General features: G+C 42.1%; 1 protein-coding gene across 2 annotated transcripts in view; it reads left to right on the top strand.

Moving 5' to 3' along the window:
* Window positions 1-25,867, top strand: part of septin5a (septin 5a) — a 125,566-nt gene that overhangs the window by 25,008 nt on the left and 74,691 nt on the right. Inside the window, exon 3 of one of the 2 annotated variants that reach the window (XM_060843770.1) lies at window positions 5,522-5,596. The exons of the other annotated variant lie outside the window; for it this stretch is intronic. Coding sequence (XP_060699753.1) covers window positions 5,522-5,596 — 75 coding nt within the window. The remainder of the gene's footprint in view (window positions 1-5,521; window positions 5,597-25,867) is intronic. 2 annotated transcript variants of the gene reach the window in all.

Genomic DNA, 25,867 nt, shown 5'->3' with positions numbered 1-25,867 from the left:
CTTTTCCACAGCAAATACTGATGCAAAATACTCATTTAGTATCTCTCCCATTTTCTATGGCTCCACACAAAGGCCGCCTTGCTAATCTTTGAGGGGCCCTATTCTCTCCCTAGTTACCCTTTTGTCCTTAAGTAAACCATTTGGATTTTCCTTAATTCTATTTGCCAAAGCTATCTCATGTCCCCGTTTTGCCCTCTTGATTTCCCTCTTAAGTATACTCCTACTTTCTTTATACTCTAGTTTTCTCATTTCCCCTCCCCCCACATTGTCCCAGTCCCAAGCCTCCAACCCAGCACTGCCCTCTTGTCCTGTCCATCACCCTTCTGCTCCACCTTTCCCTCTGACCTATCACCTTCTCCCTTGCCTTCATCTATCTATCACATTCTCAGCTACCTCCCCCCTACCCCACCCACTTCTCATTTATCTCTCAGCACCCCCGGCCCACAAGCCTCATTGCTAATGAAGGGTTTATGCCGAAAACATTGATTCTCCTGCTCCTCAGAAATTGCAGCAGGACCTTGATCAGCTGGGGAAATGGGCTGAGAAATGCCCAACTTAATATAGATAATCAAGGTCAAATCAAGGAATGAGTTTCATGGTGAATGGTTTCATGAAGGAGTGTAGCCGAACAGAGGGATCTTGGAGTTCAGGTGCACAGTTCTCTGAAAGTGGAGTCACAGGTAGACAAGGCAGTGAAGAAGGCTTTTAGCACATTGGCCTTCAGTCAGGGCATTGAGTATAGAAGTTGGGAAATTATGAAGCAGTTGTATGGGACATTGGTGAGGCCATACTTGGAGTATTGTGTTCAGTTTTTGTCACAACTGAAAAGAGGGCAGAAGAAACTTACAAGGATATTGCCAGGACCCAAGGCTCTGAGTTATAGGGAGAGGTTGGACAAGCTAAATTATTTTTCTTTAGAGTGTAGGAGATTGAAGGGGGATCTTATAGAAGTGTATAAGACCATGAGAGGCATGGATAGGGTGAATGCACTCAGTCTTTTTCCCAGGTTTGGGGAATTGAGGATGAGAGGGCATCAGATTAAAGTTAGAGGAGAAAGAATAAAAGGGATTCTGACTGGCAACTTTCTAACACAGTGGGTGGTACGCATATGGAATGAGCTGCCAGCTGAAGTGGTTGAGGCGGGTACATTAACAATATTTAAATGGCATTTGGACAAATATATGGATAGGAAATGTTCAGAAGGATATGGGCCAAATGCAAGGAAATGGGTGTCGTGTGAATGGGCATTTTGGTCGGCAAGGACCAGTTTGGGCCAAAAAACCTGTCTCTGTGCTGTAGGACTTTATGACTCAATAACTGTATGACTCTCTGTGCCAAGTCAGGATGGCGAGTGGCTTGGAGGGGAACTTCCAGGTGTATTTGTTCCCATGTACCTGCTTCCCTTGTCCTTCTAGTTGGAAGTGGTCATGGTTTGAGTGGTCTAAGGAGCCATGTTGAATTTCTGGAGTTCCTCTCTTAGATGACATATGCTGTCAGTCCTGACTTATGGAGGGAATGAATGCTCACGCATTGAGTGGTGCCAGTCAAATGGTTTGCTTTGGCCTGGATGGTGTATTATTGGAACTGCACTCATTCAGGCAAGTGGGGAGTATTCCATCACATTCCTGAACTGTGCCTTATAGATGGTGGACAAGTTTCGGGGAGTCAGGAGGTAAGTTACTCACCACAGTATTCCGAACATCTGGCTTGCTCTTCTGGCCACTGTATTTATATGGCTGGTCCAGTTCAGTTTCTGGTCAATAGTAACCCCCAGGATGTTGGTAGTGAGGAATTCAGCGATGGTAACACAATTGAGTGTCAAGGAAAGATGATTTGATTCTCTTTGTTTCAGTTGGTCATTATCTGGCATTTATATGATGCAAATGTTACTTGCCAGTTTTCAGCCCAAGCCTGGATCTTGCTGCATTTGCACATGGACTGCTTCAATATCTGAAGAGTTGTGAATGTTGCTGAACATTGCACAACCATTAGCGAAAATCCCCAAACATGATATTCTGATAGAGGGAAGGTAGTTGATGAAGCAGCTCAGATTGTCACATTGTTTGAAGAAATACCTTGTTACACTACCGTGTCTTATGGTTTGCCATTGTCATGGGACTTTCAGTAACTTTGATGGAAAAACGATGCAGAAGCCATTTCATACACATCACATGAAACACAGGTGGCCATAACGTACGCTATGGCATTATTTTTAAAGAAGATTAGGATGTTTTTCCTGGCAACATAGCCAACATTCCTTAACCAACATCACAACACCATTTATAGAATACTGCATATAATTCTTGGTGCCATGCTATAGGAAAGATGTTGGTAAACTTGAAAGAGTTGAGAAAAGATTTACAAGGATGTTTCTGGGACTGGAGAGTTTGAGATATCGGGAGAGGCTGAATGGGCTGGGGTTTTTTCCCCTGGAGCATCGGAGGCTGATGTGGTGACCTTACAAAGGTTTACAAGACATGGACGGGGTGAACAGCTAAGGTCTTTTCCCTGAGGTAGGGCAATCCAAACCTGAGGGCAGAGGTTTAAGATGAGAGGAGAAAGACTCAAGAGGGACCTGAGGGGTAGCATTTTCATGCAGAGTATGGTGCATGTATGGAAGGAGCTGCCAAAGGAAGTGGTGGAGGCTAGTACTATTACAACATTTAAAAGGCATCTGGATGGTTATATGAATAGGAAAGATTGAGAGAGATATGGACCAAATGCTGGCAGATGGTACTAGGTCATCAAAGTTTGTGCGAAGATCTGTAGCTCGGGTGCTCATTATTGTGGTTCTGTTTGCTGAGCTGGGAATTTGTGTTGCAGACGTTTCGTCCCCTGTCTAGGTGACATCCTCAGTGCTTGGGAGCCTCCTGTGAAGCGCTTCTGCGATCTTTCCTTCTACATTTATAGTGGTTTGTCTATGCCACTTCCGGTTGTCAGTTCCAGCTGTCCGCTGCAGTGGCCGGTATATTGGGTCCAGGTCGATGTGCTTGTTGATTGAATCAGTGGATGAGTGCCATGCCTCTAGGAATTCCCTGGCTGTTCTCTGTTTGGCTTGTCCTATAATAGTAGTGTTGTCCCAGTCAAACTCATGTTGCTTGTCATCTGCATGTGTGGCTACTAAGGATAGCTGGTCATGTTGTTTCGTGGCTAGTTGGTGTTCATGGATCCGGGTCATTAGCTGTCTTCCTGTTTGTCCTATGTAGTGTTTTGTGCAGTCCTTGCATGGGATTTTGTATACTACGTTGGTTTTGCTCATGCTGGGTATCGGGTCCTTTGTCCTGGTGAGTTGCTGTCTGAGAGTGGCTGTTGGTTTGTGTGCTGTTATGAGTCCTAATGGTCGTAGTAGTCTGGCTGTCAGTGCAGAAATGTTCTTGATGTATGGTAGTGTGGCTAGTCCTTTGGGTTGTGGCATGTCCTCATTCCGTTGTCTTTCCCTTAGGCATCTGTTGATGAAATTGCGGGGGTATCCATTTTTGGTGAATACATTGTTGAGGTGTTCTTCTTCCTCTTTTTATGCTCATTCCTGATCATCCATCTTTCTGTGATTGGAAGAATGCATTTATATTGATTACAGCTTGGGCAGGGAGGGATAAAACCTGCATAAACCAGAGCTGGAACCAACCTTGTTGGTGTTTCTCATTGACAGTGAGAGGTTGGTTTTAAAGGGTAAGCTGGGGAAAGTAAACAGATTGAATGGTTAATCCTAGCAGAGGTGTTTTCTCCTTACCTTGCTTCAGTTATTAGCTAAGATCGCTCCCGTTTTTAGAAAAGATTATAATTGCATTATAAAATGGCCGTGTAATACTTTCACCTCAGTTAGAGCTGGATTATTGTTTTGTGCTCTTAAGTGGCAGTGCTGGTTTTATATTAGCAAGGAGGTTATGTGAAATTTTTATTAATGTCTGGCTAGGCGTCAACTAGTCAAGACACCAGAGTTTAAAAAAAGATGTCAAGCCCTTGGAGAGTCTATGAAGAAGATTTGCTTGAATAATACCCAGGAAGAGGGTCATCGATTGTGGAAACTAGAGAAATTGCAATCATTCTCCTGAAAGTAGGAAAGGTTAAGATAGGATTCAACGAAGTCAAGAGAGAGAAACTGTTTTGACTGCCAGGAGGGTTGAGAGAGGAAACAGATATTAAAACATTGCCCAAAACACCAATAAGGAAAATTATCTTTTGCATAAAAGTTCTTATTTTTGACAATTTACTACTTGAAGTGGATTCAGTAGTAATTATAAGAAGGGGATTAGGTAAGTAACTGTAATGGTACCACATTGTTATGGGAACGGGCAGGGACATGAGACTGTTTAGATAGTTCCTTGAGAGACAAGTACATGGTCTCTTTTGGTGCTGTATGATTCCATGGATGGAACCTTGTAAGAGTCTGCGCGACACAGGCTATGACGAGATGTGTGGTTGAACGAGTGAAGTGAGACCAATCTTGATGTTGGTTTCACAAGAGCGTAGTGTGATTCTTGCTAGGCAGTGGCAAGATGTCAAAGAATCATACCACCCCTACATTGTGGAAGAGTCACTCCATCCATGGAGCCTGCAGTGACCTTCCAAATGCATCTCATCCAGACCCAACACCCCATCCACACAGGCATCCACTTACCATGGCTAATCTTGACACTGTGGGCAATTTAGCATGGCCAATCCACCTAAACTGCACATCTTTGGATTGTGGGAAGAAACCCACGCAGGCACAGGGCAAATGTGTAAACTCTACACACAGTCACCCAAGGCTGGAGTTGAACCCAGGTTCCTGGTATTGTGAGGCAGCAGTGCTAACCACTAAACCACCCATGCTGCAACTTGCTTAAATAATACTCTCTCTCATGTCTTCCCAAACTGACTAACAAGGTAGGTGTTGGGAAAACTCAATGTGAAAACCACGCTGAGTACCTCATGTGCCTGGGTTTCCATGCACCTTCCAGTAAAATTGCGTTGGGAAATCTACAGAATGCTGGGGTCAGTACCAAAGTAAGTCCTTTGGTCTTACTAAGTATGTGTGTCCTTTATGGGGAGGTTTTATTGGATGGGTGGAAATTTTCCCTGCATGTGAATTCCTTAGTAGTTCAATTTGTATTAGCTCAAACGCGGTGACGTGTTTTCATGCAACCCAGCTACTAAACTGAAAACTGTAGATCTTCCAGTCTTCATGATTTGTTGAGTGTTACCTTTTGCCCCCATCTTTTATCTACTGCACCTCTGGAACCAGACTCTGATTGCCAGTACTAAATGGAGGCAATTTTCTGTCGAATGTTACAAAATCATCTTTGACTTTCCTTTAGACTGTCCCTTTAGGTGTTTGTGGCTGTAGTAGGTTAGGAAGTACATGGTGAAGATAAGGATTTCTGCAAATGCGTCCAGGCCAAGCTAATGAGGTGTTCCCTATTTATATTAACAATAGAATAATGAAGACATAGTAAGGATATTTAGGATCCCAACATGTCTCCAGAGTGTTTTTGACAACTTCATCAGATGGCTGTCTGACTTGAGAATTGTATGCACACAGGTACAGGCTGCTGATCGGACTGAGTCATTCACCAGTGAAATGAGGAGGAATTCGGCCTGCAGCACTACAGCAAGGGTGAGGCCTAGCGCACACCAAATGATTGAAGGCTTCTGCATGCTTTGCAGAGGAGGGAATGTTTAAATATAGAATGTAATGCTTAATTGGCATGACGAGAGCAGATTAGATGCACATATTGAATTGCTGTTAAACCTGTGTGACCTGAAAGAATTGCATATTTGGGCTTAGGCCTATGTATGTTTTTTCTATCTGTGCTTCAGATTTTATCTGTTTGTGCTGCTGTGGACGAACCTGAATATTTTATTGCCTAATTAAAGGCCCTATATAAAGACAAGTGAATGGTACATGAATTTTTTTCTGTCCCTCTACAGCTACTTATAAGAGTTAAAATTCTGTTTTGGACTTAGTGAAGTTACTAGTGAATTTACCTTAGAGGCAGTACAATGGCTCATTGGTTAGCACTGCTGCCTCATAGCACCAGGGACCCGGGTTTGATTCCAGCTTCGGGTGACTCTCTGTACGGAATTTGTACATCCTCCCCATATCTGCATGGGTTTCCTCCCACAATCCACAGATGTGCAGGTTAGATGAATTGGACATGTTAAATTGCCCAAAGTGTTCAGGGATGTATAGGTTAGGTGCATTAGTTTGGTGTAAATGTGGGATAGGGGTCTGGGTGGGTTACTCTTCAGAGGGTTGGTGTGGACCTGTGGGATCCTGTGGCCTATTTCCACAATGTAGGGATTCTATGAAATATTTCATTTTGCTGAACAGAGGGGTATTTCCCAGGGTGTAGCTGTTCAGCCCTCCTCCCTGCCTCTCGATCTCCTCATCCAGACAGTTGGAGCACATTCACATTGGTGAGGTATCAGTGGAAATGGATTAGTGACGGAGTGGGGGATGGGCAGGTCACAGATCCTTGGACAAGGAAATAAATTAGTAATTGCAGCTTCATCGAGCGATAACTGAATTTTAATTGCCAGAACTTATTGATTTTGGATTCTCTCTGCTTAAATGAAAATGTCAGTGGATCTTGTGTCACACACAGCACTGCCATCCTCTCATGCTTTCAATATATACCTATTAGATCTGGTTATGAATCTATATGGTGGCATGCTTGCCTTCATCGGTCAGAACACTAGGTATAGGAATTGGGCCATCATGTTGCAGCTATAGAGGACATTGATGAGGCTGCTTTTAGAATATTGTTTGCAATTCTGGTTGCCCTTCCATAGGAAGGATATTGTTAAATTTGAGAGAGTGCAGAAAAGATTTAGAAAGATTTGGCTGGGGCTATTTTCCATAGAGCATCAGAGGTTGACAGGTGACCTGAGAGAGGTTTATAAAATCATGGGTGGAATGGATAGGGTGAATAGACAAGGTGACTTTCCCAGGGTGAGTTGGGGGTGGTTTACCAAAACTAGCTGGCATAGGTTTAAGGTGAGAGGGGAAAGATTTAAAAAGGACCTGAGGGGTAACTTTTTCATGCAGATGTATGGAACAGGCTGCCAGAGAGAGTGATGGACGCTGGTACAAGTACAACATTTAAGAGGCATCTGGATGGGTATATGAATCGGAAGGGTTTAGATGGACATGGGCCAAGTGCTGGTAAATGGGACTAGGACTGAAGGGTCCAGTTCTGTGCTGTATGCATGAGGAAGCAGGGGTGAGTTAATTTGCTATCACACTTGTGTTCTTATTCCCTCCATGACAGCCTCATTTTAGATTGGATGCTTGGTTTGCTTATAGCCCAATGGGTTGAATCTTTGATTCTGAGCCAGGGATTCTACATTCAGTTGCCCCAGGACTTGATGAACGCAGAAAGTGTGTTCAGAAGATGACCAAATGAATGCGTTGTTGGTCTGTTAGCCGAGCTGGTAGATTTGTTGGCAGACATTTTGTCCCCTTTCTAGGTGACATCATCAGTGCTGTGTTGCCTCTTGTGAAGCGCTGGTGTACTGTTCTGCTGTGAATTCTGTTTCCGGTGGGTGTTGGTTCTGGTTTCCCATGGCAGCAGTTTGTACATTGGGTCCAGGTCAATGTGTTTGCTGATGGAGTCCAAGGATAAGCACCATGCTTCCAGAAATTCCCTTGCTGTTCTTTGTTTGGCCTGTCCTAGTATCACTGTGTTGTCAAACTCATGATTCTTGTTGTCCATGTATATGGAGAGCAGTTTGAGTTGTTTGTGTGATTTGGTTGCTAGTTGGTGTTCATGGATGTGGGTCACCAGTTGTCTGCCTGTTGTCCAAATCAATATATTGAATATGAGGTTCCTGGTCTTCCATGCTTAATATGGAAGTTGTAGCTTCTTATTCCAGATCACTGTCCTGTTCCTTGAAAAGACAACTAAGGAATGCAAACCACAGCATGTGCTTTGTCCATCTCTAGCATTGCTGGCTGTGAATGTCTTCTAAATCTGAGTGTGTTCTAAAATAAAATTGGGTGATTTGGACCTGCTATAAAAGATACTAAGGACAATGACTTAGCAATGAATGACTTCTGTGTTGAGTGAAAGTCTATTCTTCTGAATGAAATTTTGAGCTTTAATGGTAAATTTGTTTCAGGGGTAAAATGATGCACATTAAAGAAATGCGTATTTATCTGCATAAAAACAGGCCCCAAGTGAGGACAATATTGGGCTTGTATATGAACCTGTTGAAAATCCTGCTTCAGGCAGTCGTAGGTTATGAATAAGTTCTGATCTTGAGTACAAATGTAAGTCAGTTTGTACACACATCAGAGCACAATACGGTACTGTACAATATAAAATAACCATTCATAAAAGTGAGCAAATGTTTGCATGTTGGATCTTTATAATTAATATTAATATGCCCCTATGGGATCTCGTTCATACATATATGTGTTCATAAATTGGCCAATCATAAATCAGGGACTGCCTGTAATACTAGATTATGCTTGTCTGAGTTACCATAAAGAGAGTATGGTGGGGGTTAGAGGAGAGTGGGTATTGGTGGAGGTGGCCGATCGAAAAGGTAGATGGTAGCCAGGCTCTCAAAGCTCTCCCCCTGTTCATAGGCCCCTATGAATGAACTGAACGTGGTGGGGAAGAATATTGGATGGAAAAATAAAATGTACATCTCAGTGTATGGCAAGAATACATTTGTTTTTATCTCTAATTGAGGCATTTACCTCTTTTTGCGGGCAGTGACTGGCTTTTGATGAGAGTGTAATATGTGAAATCAGTCACCAATTCAACTGCCAACATGAATATTGTTGTGGTCAGTGCTATCTCCAACTGAATGGATGATGGATGCCATTTTAATGATTGGTATATCAAAGTGTTTGAATTCTAATACTCTTAAAACACCCTTTTAAGTCCTGGACGATTCCAATAATTAGAATCCTGACCATCTGGTGCAGTTATTTTAGAGCGATACGATACAACAGCATTGAAGAAGTTAAATTTAAATGACAGTGCTGTGCCTCCCTACGCTTCAGTGTGTTAGATTATTCAGCTCATCCTGTCATGAGTTGATGCATTTTGACTGGTTGACTGATCATACAGGAAGAAGCATATGTGCAATATCTTTGTGAAGCAGTTAATTTGACGCAGTCATTGTTCTGGGAGGGTTATCTGGATGTTGGCTCGCTGCATGGTCGGATGCTGGTTTGATGGATGTGGACAGCTCAGTGCTGGTTTGATAGGTATTGAATAATTGACTTTCAGGTGTATTCATCTGGATTGTACAATTGGCTGTGAGAGGCTGCTGTATTGAGATAATGGGCGTGAGCTGAATGCATGAGAGCAGAGCATAGGTTATATCTGATTTTTTGCATGATGACAGTGTCAGAGGATAGATTTGCCCGCGGATTCTTCCCAGTTCACAGAGGATGTATTTAACTAACTGAGAGGGGTCTTGTGCCGTAGTGTCCCCAAGTGGTTGTATCACTTTAACTCTCCTGTCCAAATATTTTGAAGTGAAGGCCAATTTGCTATCAGATTACTATCAATAAGATTAAAAGATCATAATAATATGATTAACTTGATGCTTAATTTTCCAGCATTAGTGTTCAGTGCATCTCATTCGTCTAATGGGCAGTCAGGGTTAGGAAATAAAATTAACGTTTTGCAGTGGGATTTTATGTCTGTTTCTTAAATTTTCTTTCTCACTCTGCTCTTTGTGATAACATTTCCATTAATACTTCTGTAACATTCGTACAATGGGCTTCCCAACTGGTGCTCCACCATCCTGACATTTGAGATAAAAAAAAGGAGGACCTCCAAATATTCTAAGCTTCTCTAAATATCAACTATGTCCACCCACATATACCATTCTAATCATGGTTATAGGCAGAAGTCCACCTTCCGAGTACAGACAGTGAAGAAATGCTTACATTAGTTTTTGGGTCAGCAGACAACCAGATAGAGTCATAGAGTCATTCAGCATGGCCCTAAACAGAACCAGTCCCATTTGCTTGTGTTTGGCCCATAATTCCCTAAATCTATTGTATCCATGTACCTGTCCAAATGTCTTTTAAATGTCGTAATTGCCCCCGCCTCCATCACTTCAATGGAGAAACATCACAGAGTCATAGAGTCATACAGCATGGAAAAAGCCCTTTGATTCAACCAGTCCATGTCGAACATAATCCCAAACTAAACTAGTCCCACCCGCCTGCTCATTGCCCATATCCCTCCAAACCTTTCCTATTCAAGTAGCTTTCCAAATGTCTTTTAAGCATTGTCATTGTGCCCACGTCAACCATTTCCTCAGGAAGTTCATTCCACACATGAACCATCCTCTGTGTAAAAAAAAATTGTCCGTCAAGCCTTTTTTTTAAAATCTCTCTCCTCTCACCTTAGAAATGTGCTCCCTAGTCTTGAAATCCCCCAACCTTGGGAAAAGACACCTACCATTAACACTATCTATAATCGTCATGATTTTATAAACGTCTATGATGTCACCTCTCAACCCTCTGTGCTCCAGTGAAGGCTGGAGGTAAAATGGACAAGTCAGATCTCACTGCAAAACCTGTCATGTTAGACCATAACTTTTACTTTTGTAATGTGATTACTGGGGTAGTCAGTTGCTGAACATATTCACAAGAGGCTGTCAATGTGCTTTTACCAAAAGACTAAGGAAGTTTATTACACACAAAAGGTGAACATAAAAAATAAAGCTATAACAACTTGAAAAAAATCTTTAGATGAAAGAACTTCAGCCCATTTTCCCAGCACTATCCTTTACAGACGCTCAACTCTTTCCTAACTGATGAAGTTGCAAGCGTATTCTTTCAGTGAATTACTGCACATTGAGAAGATGCGATTCTCTCTGTTTCTCCCTGAGGTACATAGACATAAATTAATTCATTGATTTTTCTGTTGAACATAAATGGGAAAACTTCAATGCTTGTTTTGAAGACTTTAAGCTGATAAACAGCCCACTGCTTGTTAGGTTCTTTTTTTCTGCACTGACCACCTTCTGGCCTCTGCTGTCTCTCTTTATCTGGGTTGTAAAAGCACAATTTAATAAACACATCAGCAATTATCTAACCAGGTAATTTTTCTACTCATTTAGCTCAAATAAAATGATTTCTTGGAAATGCTGTTTTGACCCACTGGTCAAGAAAATCAATTTCTGACCTCTTTAAAAAATGTCGCCTTCACAGAACTGAAGACCAAAGATTTATTCACCTCTAATTTTGAAACCAAGATCCTCAATAATAATTTATTATTAATATTCATCACAATGGCAGTCTAGCTAGGTGCCAGTAAAGTCCAACTTTACAGTACACTTTGGGAAGGATGTAAGGCATTAGAGAAGGTGCGGAGGTGAGGTTTAATAATGATATCAGTGAAATGGATCTCTAGTAATGTGGAAGACTAGAGAAACTACAGCTGTGAAGCTGAGGTTCAATAGGCAAATGAGAAAGACATATTTTCAAATTCAAATAGACTTATGTGATTAGTTCAGTTTGCATTTAATTACTTATTCTCATTTGAATGTGTGCAGATGGTTATTACAAATGTCCTGTGACTCTTTTTCTCAGGGATGAAAATACAGGGAACCTATTCAGCAAAGGACAGTTCTATGATCTTGTGAAAAAGGTAGTTAGTTTGAGAATCTCCTGAGGAGCAGTACTTTGAAATCTCAGGCCTATACTCTAGAAAGATAAAGAAGAAATGCTGCGTATCTTTAGAAGTAATTGAAAGCATTCAATAAGACTTTATAGTTGAGACATTAAATTTAGAAGCACTGTAATGTTATTGTAAGTAATATTTATTCCATCTTTATTCTGCACATACAATATATATTACATGAGTTGCATTTTTGCAACTTAACAAGTTTCCTCAAAAGTTAATGAATACAGAAATAATTGGAGAAACTAGGCAGGTCTAGTAACATCTGTGGAGAGACAACAGTATTTCAGGTTCAGTGTCCCTTCTTCAGAAATCTCCTCAAATATGTGATCATATTATGAAAGTTATGTACAAGTTATGTTACATCTTTGACCCCCACCAACCAGATAGTCAAAACTTGGAACTCACTATTTAGCAATGGGACTACTTTCACCAAAAGCCTCTTAAGGGAAACCAGGGATGAGCTTTATATGCAAGACTGACTAGTTATCTCCCCCACCAAAAAAATGCTGAATGTTTTTACTTTGAAATTCATTTAAATTTCAAAAATAAGACTGCAGACTGTGGAGGTTTTCTGGATTTCCAAAACAGCTTCAGCAAAAACACTTTGCAGGCGGTGATGATGTAGTTAATGTTCTGGAGGCATGGTATCAAAATTCCACCACGGCAAATGGTGAAATGAGAATTCGGTACGAAGCTATCCTAATGATGACCATGTAACCACTGTCAATTGTGGTTCACTAATGTCCGTAAGTGAAGGAACTATATTATCTTTACCTTGTCTGGCCTATATCTGACTCCATATTCCAATGTGGTTGGCTGTTAACTGCCCTCTAGCCAGCTAGATTTAGATTTAGATTACCTACATTGCGGAAACAGGCCCTTTGGCCCAACAAGTCCACACTGACCCTCTGAAGAGCAACCCACCCAGACCCATTCCCCTACTCATGCACCTATCACTATGGGCAATTTTGCATGGCCAATTCACCTGACCTGCAGATCTTTGGAGTGTGAGAGGAAACCGGAGCACCCGGAGGAAACCCACATAAACATGGGGAGAATGTGCAAACTCCACACAGACAGTCACGCGAGGCTGGAATTGAACCTGGGTCCCTGGCGCTGGCTGATAGGGATGGGTGATAAATGCTGGTCTATTCAACAATGCCAACATCCCTTGAAAGAATATATAAAAGCCAATTCCTCAGGGTTTTGAGACCATTGGCTGGCATTGTGTCAGCTTCCAAGTGAACCCTGGCAGAGCTTGAAGGGTTAGGTTTGCTGTGTGATTCTGGAATTCCTAAAGACCTGTGGTCAGACCTTATAGAGATATATGACAATCCCACAGCTAAGACTAATGTGAGAATTACATCAAGAGATATGGAGATAGAGTGGGAACGTGACATTGGCTTTGATGACTGGCTAGATCTAAGTAAACGGCAGAGCAGGATGGACAGAATGAATGAGTTGTTTCCAGCAGAGCCAAGTTTGTTTTTGGTTGCTTGAGTATATTCTGTATATGCTGCAGTGGTCATTGTGAAAGATCGGGGGAATTTGCACTCACCTGGAAGAAGAGAGCTGAAATAGTCAGCGTAAGTGGGTTGGAAAAATCCAAAATGTAAATGCTTGCTGTGTTTAATGGAATAAGAGTGTAACTAGGTATAGTTTATTGTGTTAATGCCTCTGAATTGGCAGTTATAAAAATAACACCCAACATCTGCTGTATGTCCATTCATTAAATAGCAAGCCAGGACTGGATTATAGAATCCCTACAGTGTGGAAGCAGGCCATTCAGCCCATTAAATCCTCACCAGCCCTGTGAAAGGCATCTCACCCAGACCCTGCATTGCCCATGGTTAATCCATGAAGCCTGCACATCGCTGGACACTATAGGCAATTTAGCATGGCCAAACTACCTAACCTACACATAGAGTCATGGAAATGTACAGCATGGAAACAGACCCTTCGGTACAACCCGTCCATGCCGACCAGATATCCCAACCCAATCTAGTCCCACCTGTCAGCACCCGGCCTATATCCCTCTAAACCCTTTCTATTCATGCATTGGATTACCTATCCAAATGCCTCTTAAATGTTGCAATTGTACCAGCCTCCACCACGTCCTCTGGCAGCTGATTCCATACACGTACCATCCTCTGCATGAAAACGTTGCCCCTTAGGTCTCTTTTATATCTTTCCCCTCTCACCCTAAACCTATGCCCTCTAGTTCTGGACTCCCCAACCCCAGGGAAAAGACTTTGTCTATTTATCCTATCCATGCCCCTCATAATTTTGTAAACCTCTATAAGGTCACCTCTCAGCCTCCAATGCTCCCAGGGAAAACAAGCCCCAGCCAGTTCAGCCTCTCCCTGTAGCTCAGATCCTCCAACCCTGGCAACATCCTTGTAAATATTTTCTGAACTCTTTCAAGTTTCACAACATCTTTCCGATAGGAAGGACACCAGAATTGCATGCAATATTCCAACAGTGGCCTAACCAATGTCCTGCACAGCCGCAACATGACCTCCTAACGCCTGTACTCAATACTCTGACCAATAAAGGAAAGCAAACCAAACACTTTCTTCACTATCCTATCTACCTGCGACTCCACTTTCAAGGAGCTAAGAACCTGCACTCCAAGGTCTCTTTGTTCAGCAACACTCCCTTGGACCTTTCCATTAAGTGTTTGCTTTCCCAAAATGCAGCACCTAACATTTATCTGAATTAAACTCCATCTGCCACTTCTCAGTCCATTGGCCCATCTAGTCCAGATCCTGTTGTAATCTGAGGTAACCCTCTTCGCTATCCACTACACCTCCAATTTTGGTGTCATCCGCAACCTTACTAACTGTACCTCTTATGCTCGCATCCAAATCATTTATGTATATGACGAAAAGTAGAGGGCCCAGCACCGATCCTTGTGGCACTCCACTGGTCACAGGCCTCCAGTCTGCAAAGCAACCCTCCACCACTACCCTCTGTCTTTTACCTTTGAGCCAGTTCTGTATCCAAATGGCTAGTTCTCCCTGTATTCCATGAGATCTAACCTTGCTAATCAGTCTCCCATGGGGAACCTTGTCGAATGCCTTACTGAAGCCCATATCGATCACATCTACTGCTCTACCCTCATCAACCTTCTTTGTTACATCTTCAAAAAACTCAATCAAGTTTGCGAAACATGATTTCCCACGCACAAAGCCATGTTGACTATCCCGAATCAGCCCTTGCCTTTCCAAATACATGTGCTTCCTGTCCCTCAGGATTCCCTCCAATAACTTGCCCACCACTGAGGTCAGGCTCACCTGTCAAAATTCCCTGGCTTGTCTTTACCGCCCTCCTTAAACAGTGGCACCACTTTTGCCAATGTCCCATCTTCCGGCACCTCACCTGTGGCTATCGATGATATATATATCTCAGCAAGAGGCCCATCAATCACTTCTCTAGCTTTCCACAGAGCTCTCGGGTACACCTGATCAGGTCCTGGGGATTTATCCACTTTTAACCACTTCAAGACATCCAGCACTTCCTCCTCTGTAATCTGGACATTTTACAAGATGTCACCATCTATTTCCCTACAGTCTATATCTTCCATATCCTTTTCCACAGTAAATACTGATGCAAAATATTCATTTAGTATCTCCCCTATTTTCTGTGGCTCCACACAAAGGCCACCTTGCTGATCTTTGAGGGGCCCTATTCTCTCCCTAGTTACCCTTTTGTCCTTAATATATTTGTAAAACTCTTTGGATTCTCCTTAATTCTATTTGCCAAAGCTATCTCATGTCCCTGTTTCACCCTCCTGATTTCCCTCTTAGATATACTGCTATTTTCTTTATACCATTCTAAGGATTCACTCGATCTATCCTGTCTATACCTGACATATGCTTCCTTCTTTTTCTCAACGAAACCCTCAATTTCTTTAGTCATCCAGCATTCCCTATACCTACCAGCCTTCCCTTTCACCCTGACAAGAATATACTTTCTCTGGATTCTTGTTATCTCATTTCTGAAGGCTTCCTGTTTTCCAACCATCCCTTTACCTGTGAACATCTGCCTCCAATCAGCTTTTGAAAGTTCTTGCCTAATATCGTCAAAATTGGCCTTTCTCCAATTTAGAATTTCAACTTTTAGATCTGGTCTATTCTTTTCCATCACTATTTTAAAATGAATAGAATTATGGTCGCTGGTCCCAAAGTGCTCCCCCCACTGACACCTCAGTCACCTGCCCTGCCTTATTTCCCAAGAGTAGATCAAGTTTTGCACCTTCTCTTGTAGGTACATCCACATACTGAATCAGAAAATTGTCTTGTACACACTTAAGAGATTCCTCTCCATCTAAATATTTAACACTATGGCAGTCAATGTTTGGAAAGTTAAAATCCCCTACCATAACTACCCTATTATTCTTACAGATAGCTGAGATCTCCTTACAAGTTTGTTTCTCAGTTTCCCTCTGACTATTGGGGGCTCTATAATACAATCCCGGTAAGGTGATCATTCCGTTCTTATTTCTCAGTTCCACTCAAATAACTTCCCTGGATGTATTTCCAGGAATATCCTCCCTCAGCACAGATGTAATGCTATCCCTTATCAAAAATGCTACTCCCCCTTCTCTCTTGCCTCCCTTTCTATCCTTCCTGTAGCATTTGTATCCTGGAACATTAAGCTGCCAGTCCTGCCCATGAGCCATGTTTCCATAATTGCTATGATATCCAGTCCCATGTTCCTAACCATGCCCTGAGTTCATTTGCCTTCCCTGTTAGGTCCCTTGCATTGAAATAAATGCAGTTTAATTTATTAGTCTTACCTTGTCCCTGCCTGCCCTGACTGTTTGACTCACTTCTGTTCTCAGCTGTACCCGTCTCAGATTGATCTCTTTCCTCACTATCTCCCTGGCTCCCACCCTCCCGGGTCCCACCCCCCCTCCTTACTATTTAAATCCTCCCAAGCAGTTCTCACAAATTTCCCTGCCAGTATATTAGTCCCCTTTCATTTTAGGTGCAATCCGTCCTTCTTATACAGGTCACTTCTACCCCAAAAAAGATTCCAATGATCCAAAAATGTGAGTCCTTCTCCCATACACCAGCTCCTCAGTCATGCATTCATCTGCTCTACCCTCCTATTCCTGCCCTCAATAGCTCGTAGCACTGAGAGTAATCCAGATACTACTACCCTTGAGGACCTCCTTTTTAAATTCCTGCCTAACTCTGTGTAATTTCCCTTCAGAATCTCAATCTTTTCCCTCCCTATATCGTTGGTTCCAATGTCGACAATGACCTCTTGCTGGCCCCTCTTCCCCGTGAGAACATTCTGCACCCTCTCTGAGACACCCTTGATCCCGGCACCAGGGAAACAACACACCATTCTGCTTTTCTTCTGCTGGCCACAGAAACGTCTGTCTGTACCTCTGACTACAGAGTCCCCTAACACAATTGATCTGTTGGAAGCCAACATACCCCTCGTTGCATTAGAGCCAGTCTCAATGCCAGAAACTTGGCTGTTTGTGCTATGTTCCCCTGAGAATCCATCACCCCCTACATTTTCCAAAACAGCATACATGTTTGAAATGGGTATATCCACAAAAGACTCCTGCACCAGCTGCCTACCTCTCTCACCCTTCCTCAAGTTACTTCATCTATGTGACTATATCTGAGACTTTCCCCCCCTTCCTATAACTGCCATCCATCACATATTGTTGCTGTTGCAAATTCCTAATCACTTCTAACTGTCTCTCCAAACGATCCACTCGATCTGATATAATTCACATCCAACAGCATTTATGGCAGATATAATCCGCAGTATTCCTTAAACTCTCTTTAAACTCCCACATCTGACAAGAAGTACATATCACTGCAAAGGCCATTTTTGCTCCTTCACAATCTACAGACCCAGAAAATAACACTTTCTTATTCCTCTACAAACACTGCCCCAGGTTAAATTAATAGCTATGTCTTATATTTTAAGTTTAATCAAGAGACTTATCTCCAAAAACATATAATCAAGAAAGAATCCACTATACTCACTATTGCAGCCTTTCTCTTGGACAGACTTAAAACAACAATTAACTTATCTGATTCTGTGCTGTGAACTTTGCCTAACAGTTCCTCCAAGATTAGTTGTGAATTTCATTGTTTGTTAATTTTCCCAGATGCACTCCGATGTCCAGCGATACACGAATTCAAACAGTCTTTGGATTGTGGGAAGAAACTCACACACTCACAGGGAAAATGTGCAAACTCCACACAGACAGTCACTAGAAGGTGGAGTTGAGACCAGGTCCCTAGTGTTGGGATGCAGTACTGCTAACGACTGAGGCACTGTGGCACCCCTTGGATTAGCTGTGGTACTTGGAGTCTGGAGTGTTGCTTCTCTCATGTTGATAGATTTGTGTTTGAGGAATTTTGAATAGCTCTACTTCTGGTCCAGTTCTTAAAGGTGGATTTCAGCAAGCCTCTGGGGTCTTGTTGCACCTTATGTTTACCTGTGAATCACCTTCAATAAATCCAGAAAATGCTGCTCATGCACCTAGCATCACATCCAGAGGGAGTAACAGGGTTAATGCTCAGGGCCAATGATCTTTCATGATGGAGGGCTGGCGGAGAAAGAAGAGGAGAATAACAATTACTTGACAACATTAGTGATAAGAAATATTAGCAGAAGTAGGCCATTCAGCCCCTTGAGCCTGCCTTATAAGATCATAGATGATCTGCCCCAGATCTCAACTCCATTTTCAGCCAGCTCCTCATAAACCTCATCTCTTTGCTATTCTACCTACTTCCACTTTTAATTACTTTCAGTGTCCTAGCCTCAGCAACTCTCAGTGGTAAAGGATTCTAGATATTCACCACACAATTTGTGTGTGGAATAAACCTCCAGGGGAAGTGGTGGATGCGGGTACAGTTACAAGGCTTAAAAAACATTTAGATAAGGACATGAATAAGAAATGTTTGGAGGGATAGGCAGATGGAACCAGTTTAGTTTGGTGAGCATGGACTGGTTTTGACTGAAGGATCTGTTCCCTTGCTGTATGACTCTATATGAAATTCCTTTGTACCTTGGTTTTAAACAAGAATCATAGAATCCAATACAAGATCTTTCCCCCCATTGCACCTTGCTTATCTGCTATCTTTGGGATGTTTTTAGTGTCTTGCTCCACAAAATATTGATTTAAATTATCCACCATTTCTCTGTGTACTTTTATCAATTCCTCAGTTACATCCTCCACACTTTCTTTAGCTACACTCTTCATATTCCTGTGGAAGATCTGGCTGTTTGTTTCCATATATCCTGCTAATTTATTTTTATAATTAATTTTCTCCCTTTTTATTAGCTTTTCAGTCACCCACTGCTGGTTCCTAAAAAAAATTCCAATCTTCGTGTCTACCTGGTCTATATATTATGAGGGTGCCACAGTGGCCTCTCTGTGCTGGGGATCTGAATTCAATTCCAGCCTCAGGTGATTGCCTGTGTGGAGTTTGCACATTCTCCCTGTGTCTGTGTGAGATTCTGCTGGGTGCTCCAGTTTCCTGGGACAAAGTGAGGACTGCAGATGCCAGAGATCAGAGTCAAAAAGCATAGCTAGTCAGGCAGCATCCGACAAGCAGGAGAGTCGACGTTTCAAGCATAAATCTTTCCTCAGGAATGACTCTGGTTTTCTCCCAAATTCGAAAGATTTATAGGCTGGATGGTTTAACTATTGTAAATGTGGGGGCTGGGATACCCTTTGAAGGATGGGTGCAGACTTGATGGGTCGAATGGTCTCCTTCTGCAGTGTAAAGATCCTTTGATTCTAGCTTTTGCTTCTTTGTTCTCCTCGACCACCTTTGTTAACTATGGCTGGTTCATCCTTCTCAAGTCCTTTTGTTTTGGTCGGAATAACGGAGCATTATGGAATATCTGTCTGAATATCTGGCCACTGCTCACCTACTGACTGTTCCCTTGGACTATTTTCCAAGCCTATTATAAACAACGCTTTCTTCATACATGGTGCAAACATGAATTAAAGGATCAGAGGATATTTTTAATGTATATTTTTAATGGTTCAAGATGTCAGGGCTCCTGATCCAGTTACTTTCATGAAAGAAGTTGCCATCTTGTGAAGATGTCACCACAGTAGGCTTCGGAACAAATTACATCTAGTTCAGTTCAGCACTCGAGCACAAGGGGAAATTGGGTCCACGACGAATATAAAGATGAGGAGGAGAGAGTCGCGTCAGCCTGGAATGTATCTATTAAGGGAATACTGGATGACTTTGAAAACAGAAAGGTGTGTTTGGATAGCTTTTTGTCACAAGTGCCCTTGGTCTTCCAGCATGAATGTGATATCGTGGAAATCAGCTGATCATTCACCCACCTCCATCATCAACAGTCATGAAAGATAAAGGCTCGAGTTTCTACTGGTGAGGCAGTGCTCTGAGAAAATGAGACACCTTCGTGTATTAGAGTCACCCAATTTATGGGCAAATGGTTGTGATGACTAGAGACGATGACAGGCTTCCACCTTTGAAATGGAATCTCAGTCCAGCTTCTTATGGCCGAGGAAGCTTTCACGATATAAGTCCACTCGCACCTGAATGGATGTGAAGAAATAATCTGTCTCTCAGCTGTTATTTTCAAGCAGCTACAGTGGGCGAATTCCCCTAGGCTGTGCAGCCATTCATCGAAATTGTGACAAATTCTGTCTTAGTCAGTTCAACTGAACTTCTTCCATGGGATAGTCCTCATTTTCTCTATTTTCCTGACTGCTAAATGCCTGTCTTCAGCGAGTATCCCCCCTTGAAATCTGTCTAATAGGGTTCACTGGATGGAGATTAGGAATGGCAAAGAGGACTGATGTGCTTTCCTTTTCTGGTCCAGCACCATGAAGTTCATTAAGGGAAGGTGACTGCCCTGGTGGTATTATTGCTGGACTGTTAATCCAGAAGCCTAGGAAATGGTCGAATGGCCAGAATTCATCTTCCATCTGGCAGATGGTGGAATTTGAATCCAGTAAAAACCTAGAATTAAGAGTGAAATGATGACAGTGAATTGATTGTTGGAAAAAACAATCAAGTTCACTGATGTCTTCATGGAAGGAAATGGCCAGCTTTACCTGGTCTGGCCTACATATAACTCCAGATCTACAGCAACGTGGTTGACTCTTAACTGCTCTCAGGGCAATAAATGTTGTCCTAGCCAGTGACACCCACATCCTGTGAATGAATGCTTTTTAAAAAACACTGGGAGTGAAATCTTGGAAACTCCTAGTGAGCAGACTGAATATGTGAAAACTTGGCAAGGCACAATGCCATGTTGGATTCAAAAAAAGATAATTTCAGGAAGAGTTGAAATGTTGGATGGAGAATTGGATAGGATCCCTTATGGATGTGGTTTAGTTCCATATTATATCAGAGACAAGAAACTTGCCTTTGTATAGCAGAGGTTCACATATGCAAAGTGCTGATTTCAAATTAAAAATGTCCTTTGATTTTTGAATTTCACATGTAAATTTGGATGGCCATCCCACTGAAATAACTGTTATTGGCTTCTCAGCAAATAGTAAATAATTCATAAAACGCTATGAATGCTGACCATGCAGTAGGTAGACCCACAATGCCCTTATGGAGGGAGTTCCAGAATTTTGACTCAGCGACAGTGAAGGAATGGCAATGTATTTCCAAGTCAGGGTGGTGAATCTTGGGTTGGAGAACCACCTCCTATCCCACTTTCCCATTGCTACTCCCGGTCCCCAGTTGGTTCTATGGTGATGTGCAGAAGTCCCCCTGATTTTGAGATTATCTATCAAGGTGCATGAATACTGTTAGTAGACAGAGTTATGTCCATTTCCAATGCAAAATGCAACACATTGAAATAGAATGGTTGTCCTATCATTGGGTACGTTTTTTCTACTGTTGCGGGAGGTATTTAGCTTTCGGGAATAACTCAAGGTAGCTTGATTGAATCCATTGAAATGTAAGGAGAAACTTATACTGAACCATTCTATGGGTAGCACAACTTGGTGGACTCTCAGACAAGAGGCAGGTCAAGAATGTCACCCTCAGCTAAAATTTGATGAAAAAAAAGAGTACCTATTCCTGTCTTAAATGAAGTCCATGAGTTCGAGTATTTTGTCCAATCCTGGATCCTACGTTTTAGAAAGGGGCTTTGAGAGCTTAGACAGGATGCAAAGGAGATTTGCCAGAATGGCACCAACAATGAAAGGTTTCTCTTATGGTAAGAATAGAGAAAATTGGACTTTGCTCCTTAGAACAGTGGAGGTTGAGGCATGATTTAATAGATGTGCTCAAATATACGAAGGCTTCTCTTATTTATTTGTTCATGTGATATATGCATCACTTACCTAATTGCCCTTTCGTAAATATGCAGAGAGCAGTTGAGAGTCAACTGTGTGACTGCGGATCTGGAGTCTCATGTAGGCCAGATCAGGTGAGGCCAGCAGATTTCTTTCCTTGAAGGATATTAGTAAAAAGATGGATTTTTCCAAAAAAAACCAACCAATTATCACTGGACTGTTAATCCAGAGACCCAGATAATGTTCTGGGGACCCAGGTTTGAATCCTGCCATGGCAGAATTTGAATTCAATAAAAAAATCTGAAAATATAAATCCCTGCACGGTGGAAGCAGGCCATTCAGCCCATACTGCCCTCTCAAAAGGCATCTCTCACTCCTTACCCTATAAACCTGCATTTCCCAAGGCTAACCCATTAAATCTGCACACATCTTTGGACTCTGGGAGGAAACCCATGCAGATACAAGGAGAACATGCAAATTCCACATTGTGGCCTGAGGCTGAAATTGAACCCAAGTTCCTTGCACTGCAAGGTAGCAGTGCTAACCACTGAATCACCGTGCTGCACTCAGAGTCTAATGATGACCACAAATCTACTGTCAGGAAACATCCATGTGGTTCATTAATGTCCTTTAGAGAAGAAAACTGCCATCCTTACCTGGTCTGGCCTATGTGTGACTCCAGACGCACAACAATGTAGTTGACTCTTAACTACCTTCTGGGAAGGGCAATAAATGCTGGCCTAACCAGTGATGCCCTCATTCCATGAATGAATTTTAAAAAATCAGATTTCTTTTACTGAGTACGAATTTTAGCATCTGGCAATTTGAGCCATATTCCCAGAACAGTAGCCTGAGGTTCTGAATGACTAATCCAGTGATATTGCCACCATACTGATGATCGAGTGGCGGGGGCTTCAATGGACAGGAGGGTGGGAAATCAGAGCACAAAGGTTTAACATAATTCGGTAAATAAACTGTGGGTGGTCGAGAAACAAATTTGTTTGTCCAGATCAGGAACTGATTGCACGAAAGGGTGAAGCAAGCAGGGCTAGCTTTCAAAAGGCTTTTAGATTTCTACTTCAAAAGGAGAAATGTGCAGAGCTAAGGGGAAAGAGCAGGAGAACGAGAATAAATTTGTAGCTGTTTTGAAGTGTTGCAAAGCCTCCTCTGTGCTGTACAATGTCTGGTTTGATGCCAGCAGAAAGCATGTGACTTGGTGTTGACTTGGCAGCCTTAAGAATGGCCCAATGTCTGCCCAGGACCAGTTGGCTGGGATTCATGCATTTCTTTCAGTGTTATTACAGCCTGTGGTTATCATAGTCCACACACTTACCCCAGCACTGGATGGAGAACTTTGCTGAAAGCTTGGCCATGACCAATCTCCAATGGGACTATCTGCTGGTAGTGGGGGTAGAAGTTGCCCATCACATTTGCTAGACGTTTTCTCTTGTGCCAGTGAGTGTTCGTGTCAGTACCAAACCTTTGGCAGTCTCCAGCTCTCTGTGTTTTAACAAATCAAAGCAAAAAAGTTTTAAGTCCAACTTTCAAGGGGAACCAAGCAGAGAGCTGTGTTTATAGGAAGGAAAATGTTTATTTGTCAGCAGATGACATCTGAGAAGAAAGAAACCACCAATGACCACATCGCGTGAAAAACACATTAACGGCTGACAGGACTGATGCTTCATTCTCACACTCTATGCTTCTTAAAGTTAACACCTTCGTCACCTCAGAATGAGTTCAGCCAATCCTGCAACTTCTAAGGGTAAACTCTCTTTTCAGTGAGTACAGTGTTTTAAGGCTGCGAGTCTACTTGGTGATATTTAGCTGCTGACAATGAACTGTCTTGTGCTAAATTGTGTGGCACTAGATGTGACAGTGTGTGTGATTGAGTGCATATATGTATGTGTGTATGTAGTGGTGCAAAGTCATTCTGTACAAAGGTGTGATTGCAAAGTGGGGATTATCGGCAAGGCTGAGAAATAGTGAATGTTCACAATAAGGGGGGATGTGTGATCAGGGTGGCAATGTGTGGACGGAACATCATATGATGGAGGGGCTGTTGGGACTGTTAAATGGTGCTTACGCTGATAGAGTTTGTGAATGAGCAGGGTCAGTCAGGGTGTGTTAAGACTGTGATACTAAGGACTGAGTTCTTGTGGGTAGTGTTGGTTGTTGACACTGATTTTTTGGGGGGGCTGTTGGGACTGTGAAACAGTGATGGGGCAGTATGGTATTGGTTGCTGTTAGGCTAATGATGCAGTGCTAGTCTGATTATCTCTGCCTGGAGAAATGTTGTTATTTGCGAAATATCTTTGTTTAACAGCTTGCTTTGTTGAGGCAGTTGACCAGGCCTAGGGCCATGACTTCAGCCAGTGCTCAGTGATGTTTCTGATGATGATCCACATGGCAGTTCCTAATCTGCTTTCCCAAAGTTGTCCAGCACTGGGGTTATCTGAATGTGACATCTCAGTGTGTCGTAGACTAATTGAGTGGAATTAATTGCAATGGGCACTCCAATATCATGATGTAATATCACTACCTGGATGATGGAAAACAAGTGGACTAGTTAGGGGTCTGGTAAATCTTACTTATGCACCTACTTGCTGTTAACTCATTTATGGGGAGCTGATGCCACTGGCCTAGCTGCATTGACTTATGTTTTGATGATGTGAGTTCAACTCCCACTGTGATATGTGTTGCCCTTGAAAATAAACTCATTTTTTAAAAATCTAGAATTAAAAGCCAGTCTCTGTATTGGTGGCCATGAAACGATCATCAGTTGTCAGAAAAAAATGTATGGTTCACCTAAACCATTAAAACTGGGAACCAGAAGTTGTTCTGTGAAATCACTATTGGCAAAACATGCAGGTAGGCATTGTGTTTATAGGATATTTCTCATAACCTTGGCATAATCAAAAGCTATTTACAGCCAGTGAGGTACTTTTGGAAGTCAGATGTGGTAAGGTAGACAAATAAGGCTGCCAAGTTGTGCACAGCAATGTCCCATAAACAACAAAGGGATAAATAATGAGTTAATCTGCTTGGCTGTGAAATATTGATCAGCTGACACAAACCATGTGTGTTTTTAAATCCTAAATGGCAATGGGATTTTTTTAAAAGAGTGAATGCAACACAATTTCTTGGTAACACATTGCTAAGGAGTTCATAACAGCCAAAAATAGATGGGGTTGGAGTGGAAGAAAATTGGGCATGGGTACAAGAAAGCTCAGGATGAAAGTTAATCAAAGGGAGGACCAAAGGCAACACACACACCCTGTGTTCTTCAAGGTTACAATCTTATTGTGTATTTTGATCTGAAATGCCAAAAAGTATGATGCATAAGATATTGGTGAAACACAATCTGGAGTGTGGTTCTAGTCACCTGATCACAGGAAATATAAAATAGGGGGGATTTAGGAGATGGTCAAAGATGTCATGAAATTAAGTCATGAAGAAAGGTCAGAGAAGTTGAGATTGTTTTCTTTTTGAAAGAAAACAACTTTGAACTAATTTGTTGAATTTTTCGAATGGAATTCAAAATTCACTCCATTCAAATCACCCTATTCAAATACCAAGGGTTGGAAATTTTAAAATTAAAGCATTTGGAGCCAGGTGAAGTCAATAGAATTATGGGATATATTCCAAGGATGGAGAAAAGGTTTTGTGGTCTGAAGGGAAGAGTTGATATATTTGTTGGTCAGTAGGATTGAATTCTTTTTGAAGTTTTGTTACTGGAATGTGGCAATATTTATGGCCTAAGGGGAGTTAAGAGTCAACCATGTTGCTGTGGGTCTGGCCTTACATATCATAGAGCCATAAGAGTTGTACAGCATGGAAATAGACCCTTCAGTCCAACTAGTCCATGCTGACCAGATATCCTAAATTAATCTAGTCCCATTTGCCAGCATCTGACCCATATTCCTCTAACTCCTTTCTA

This window comes from Hemiscyllium ocellatum, chromosome 24 (genome assembly GCF_020745735.1).
Source record: "Hemiscyllium ocellatum isolate sHemOce1 chromosome 24, sHemOce1.pat.X.cur, whole genome shotgun sequence".
NCBI classification, from domain to species: domain Eukaryota; kingdom Metazoa; phylum Chordata; class Chondrichthyes; order Orectolobiformes; family Hemiscylliidae; genus Hemiscyllium; species Hemiscyllium ocellatum.
The sequence above is the reverse complement of the archived record's forward strand: the minus strand, read 5'-3'. Positions and strand labels throughout refer to the sequence as shown.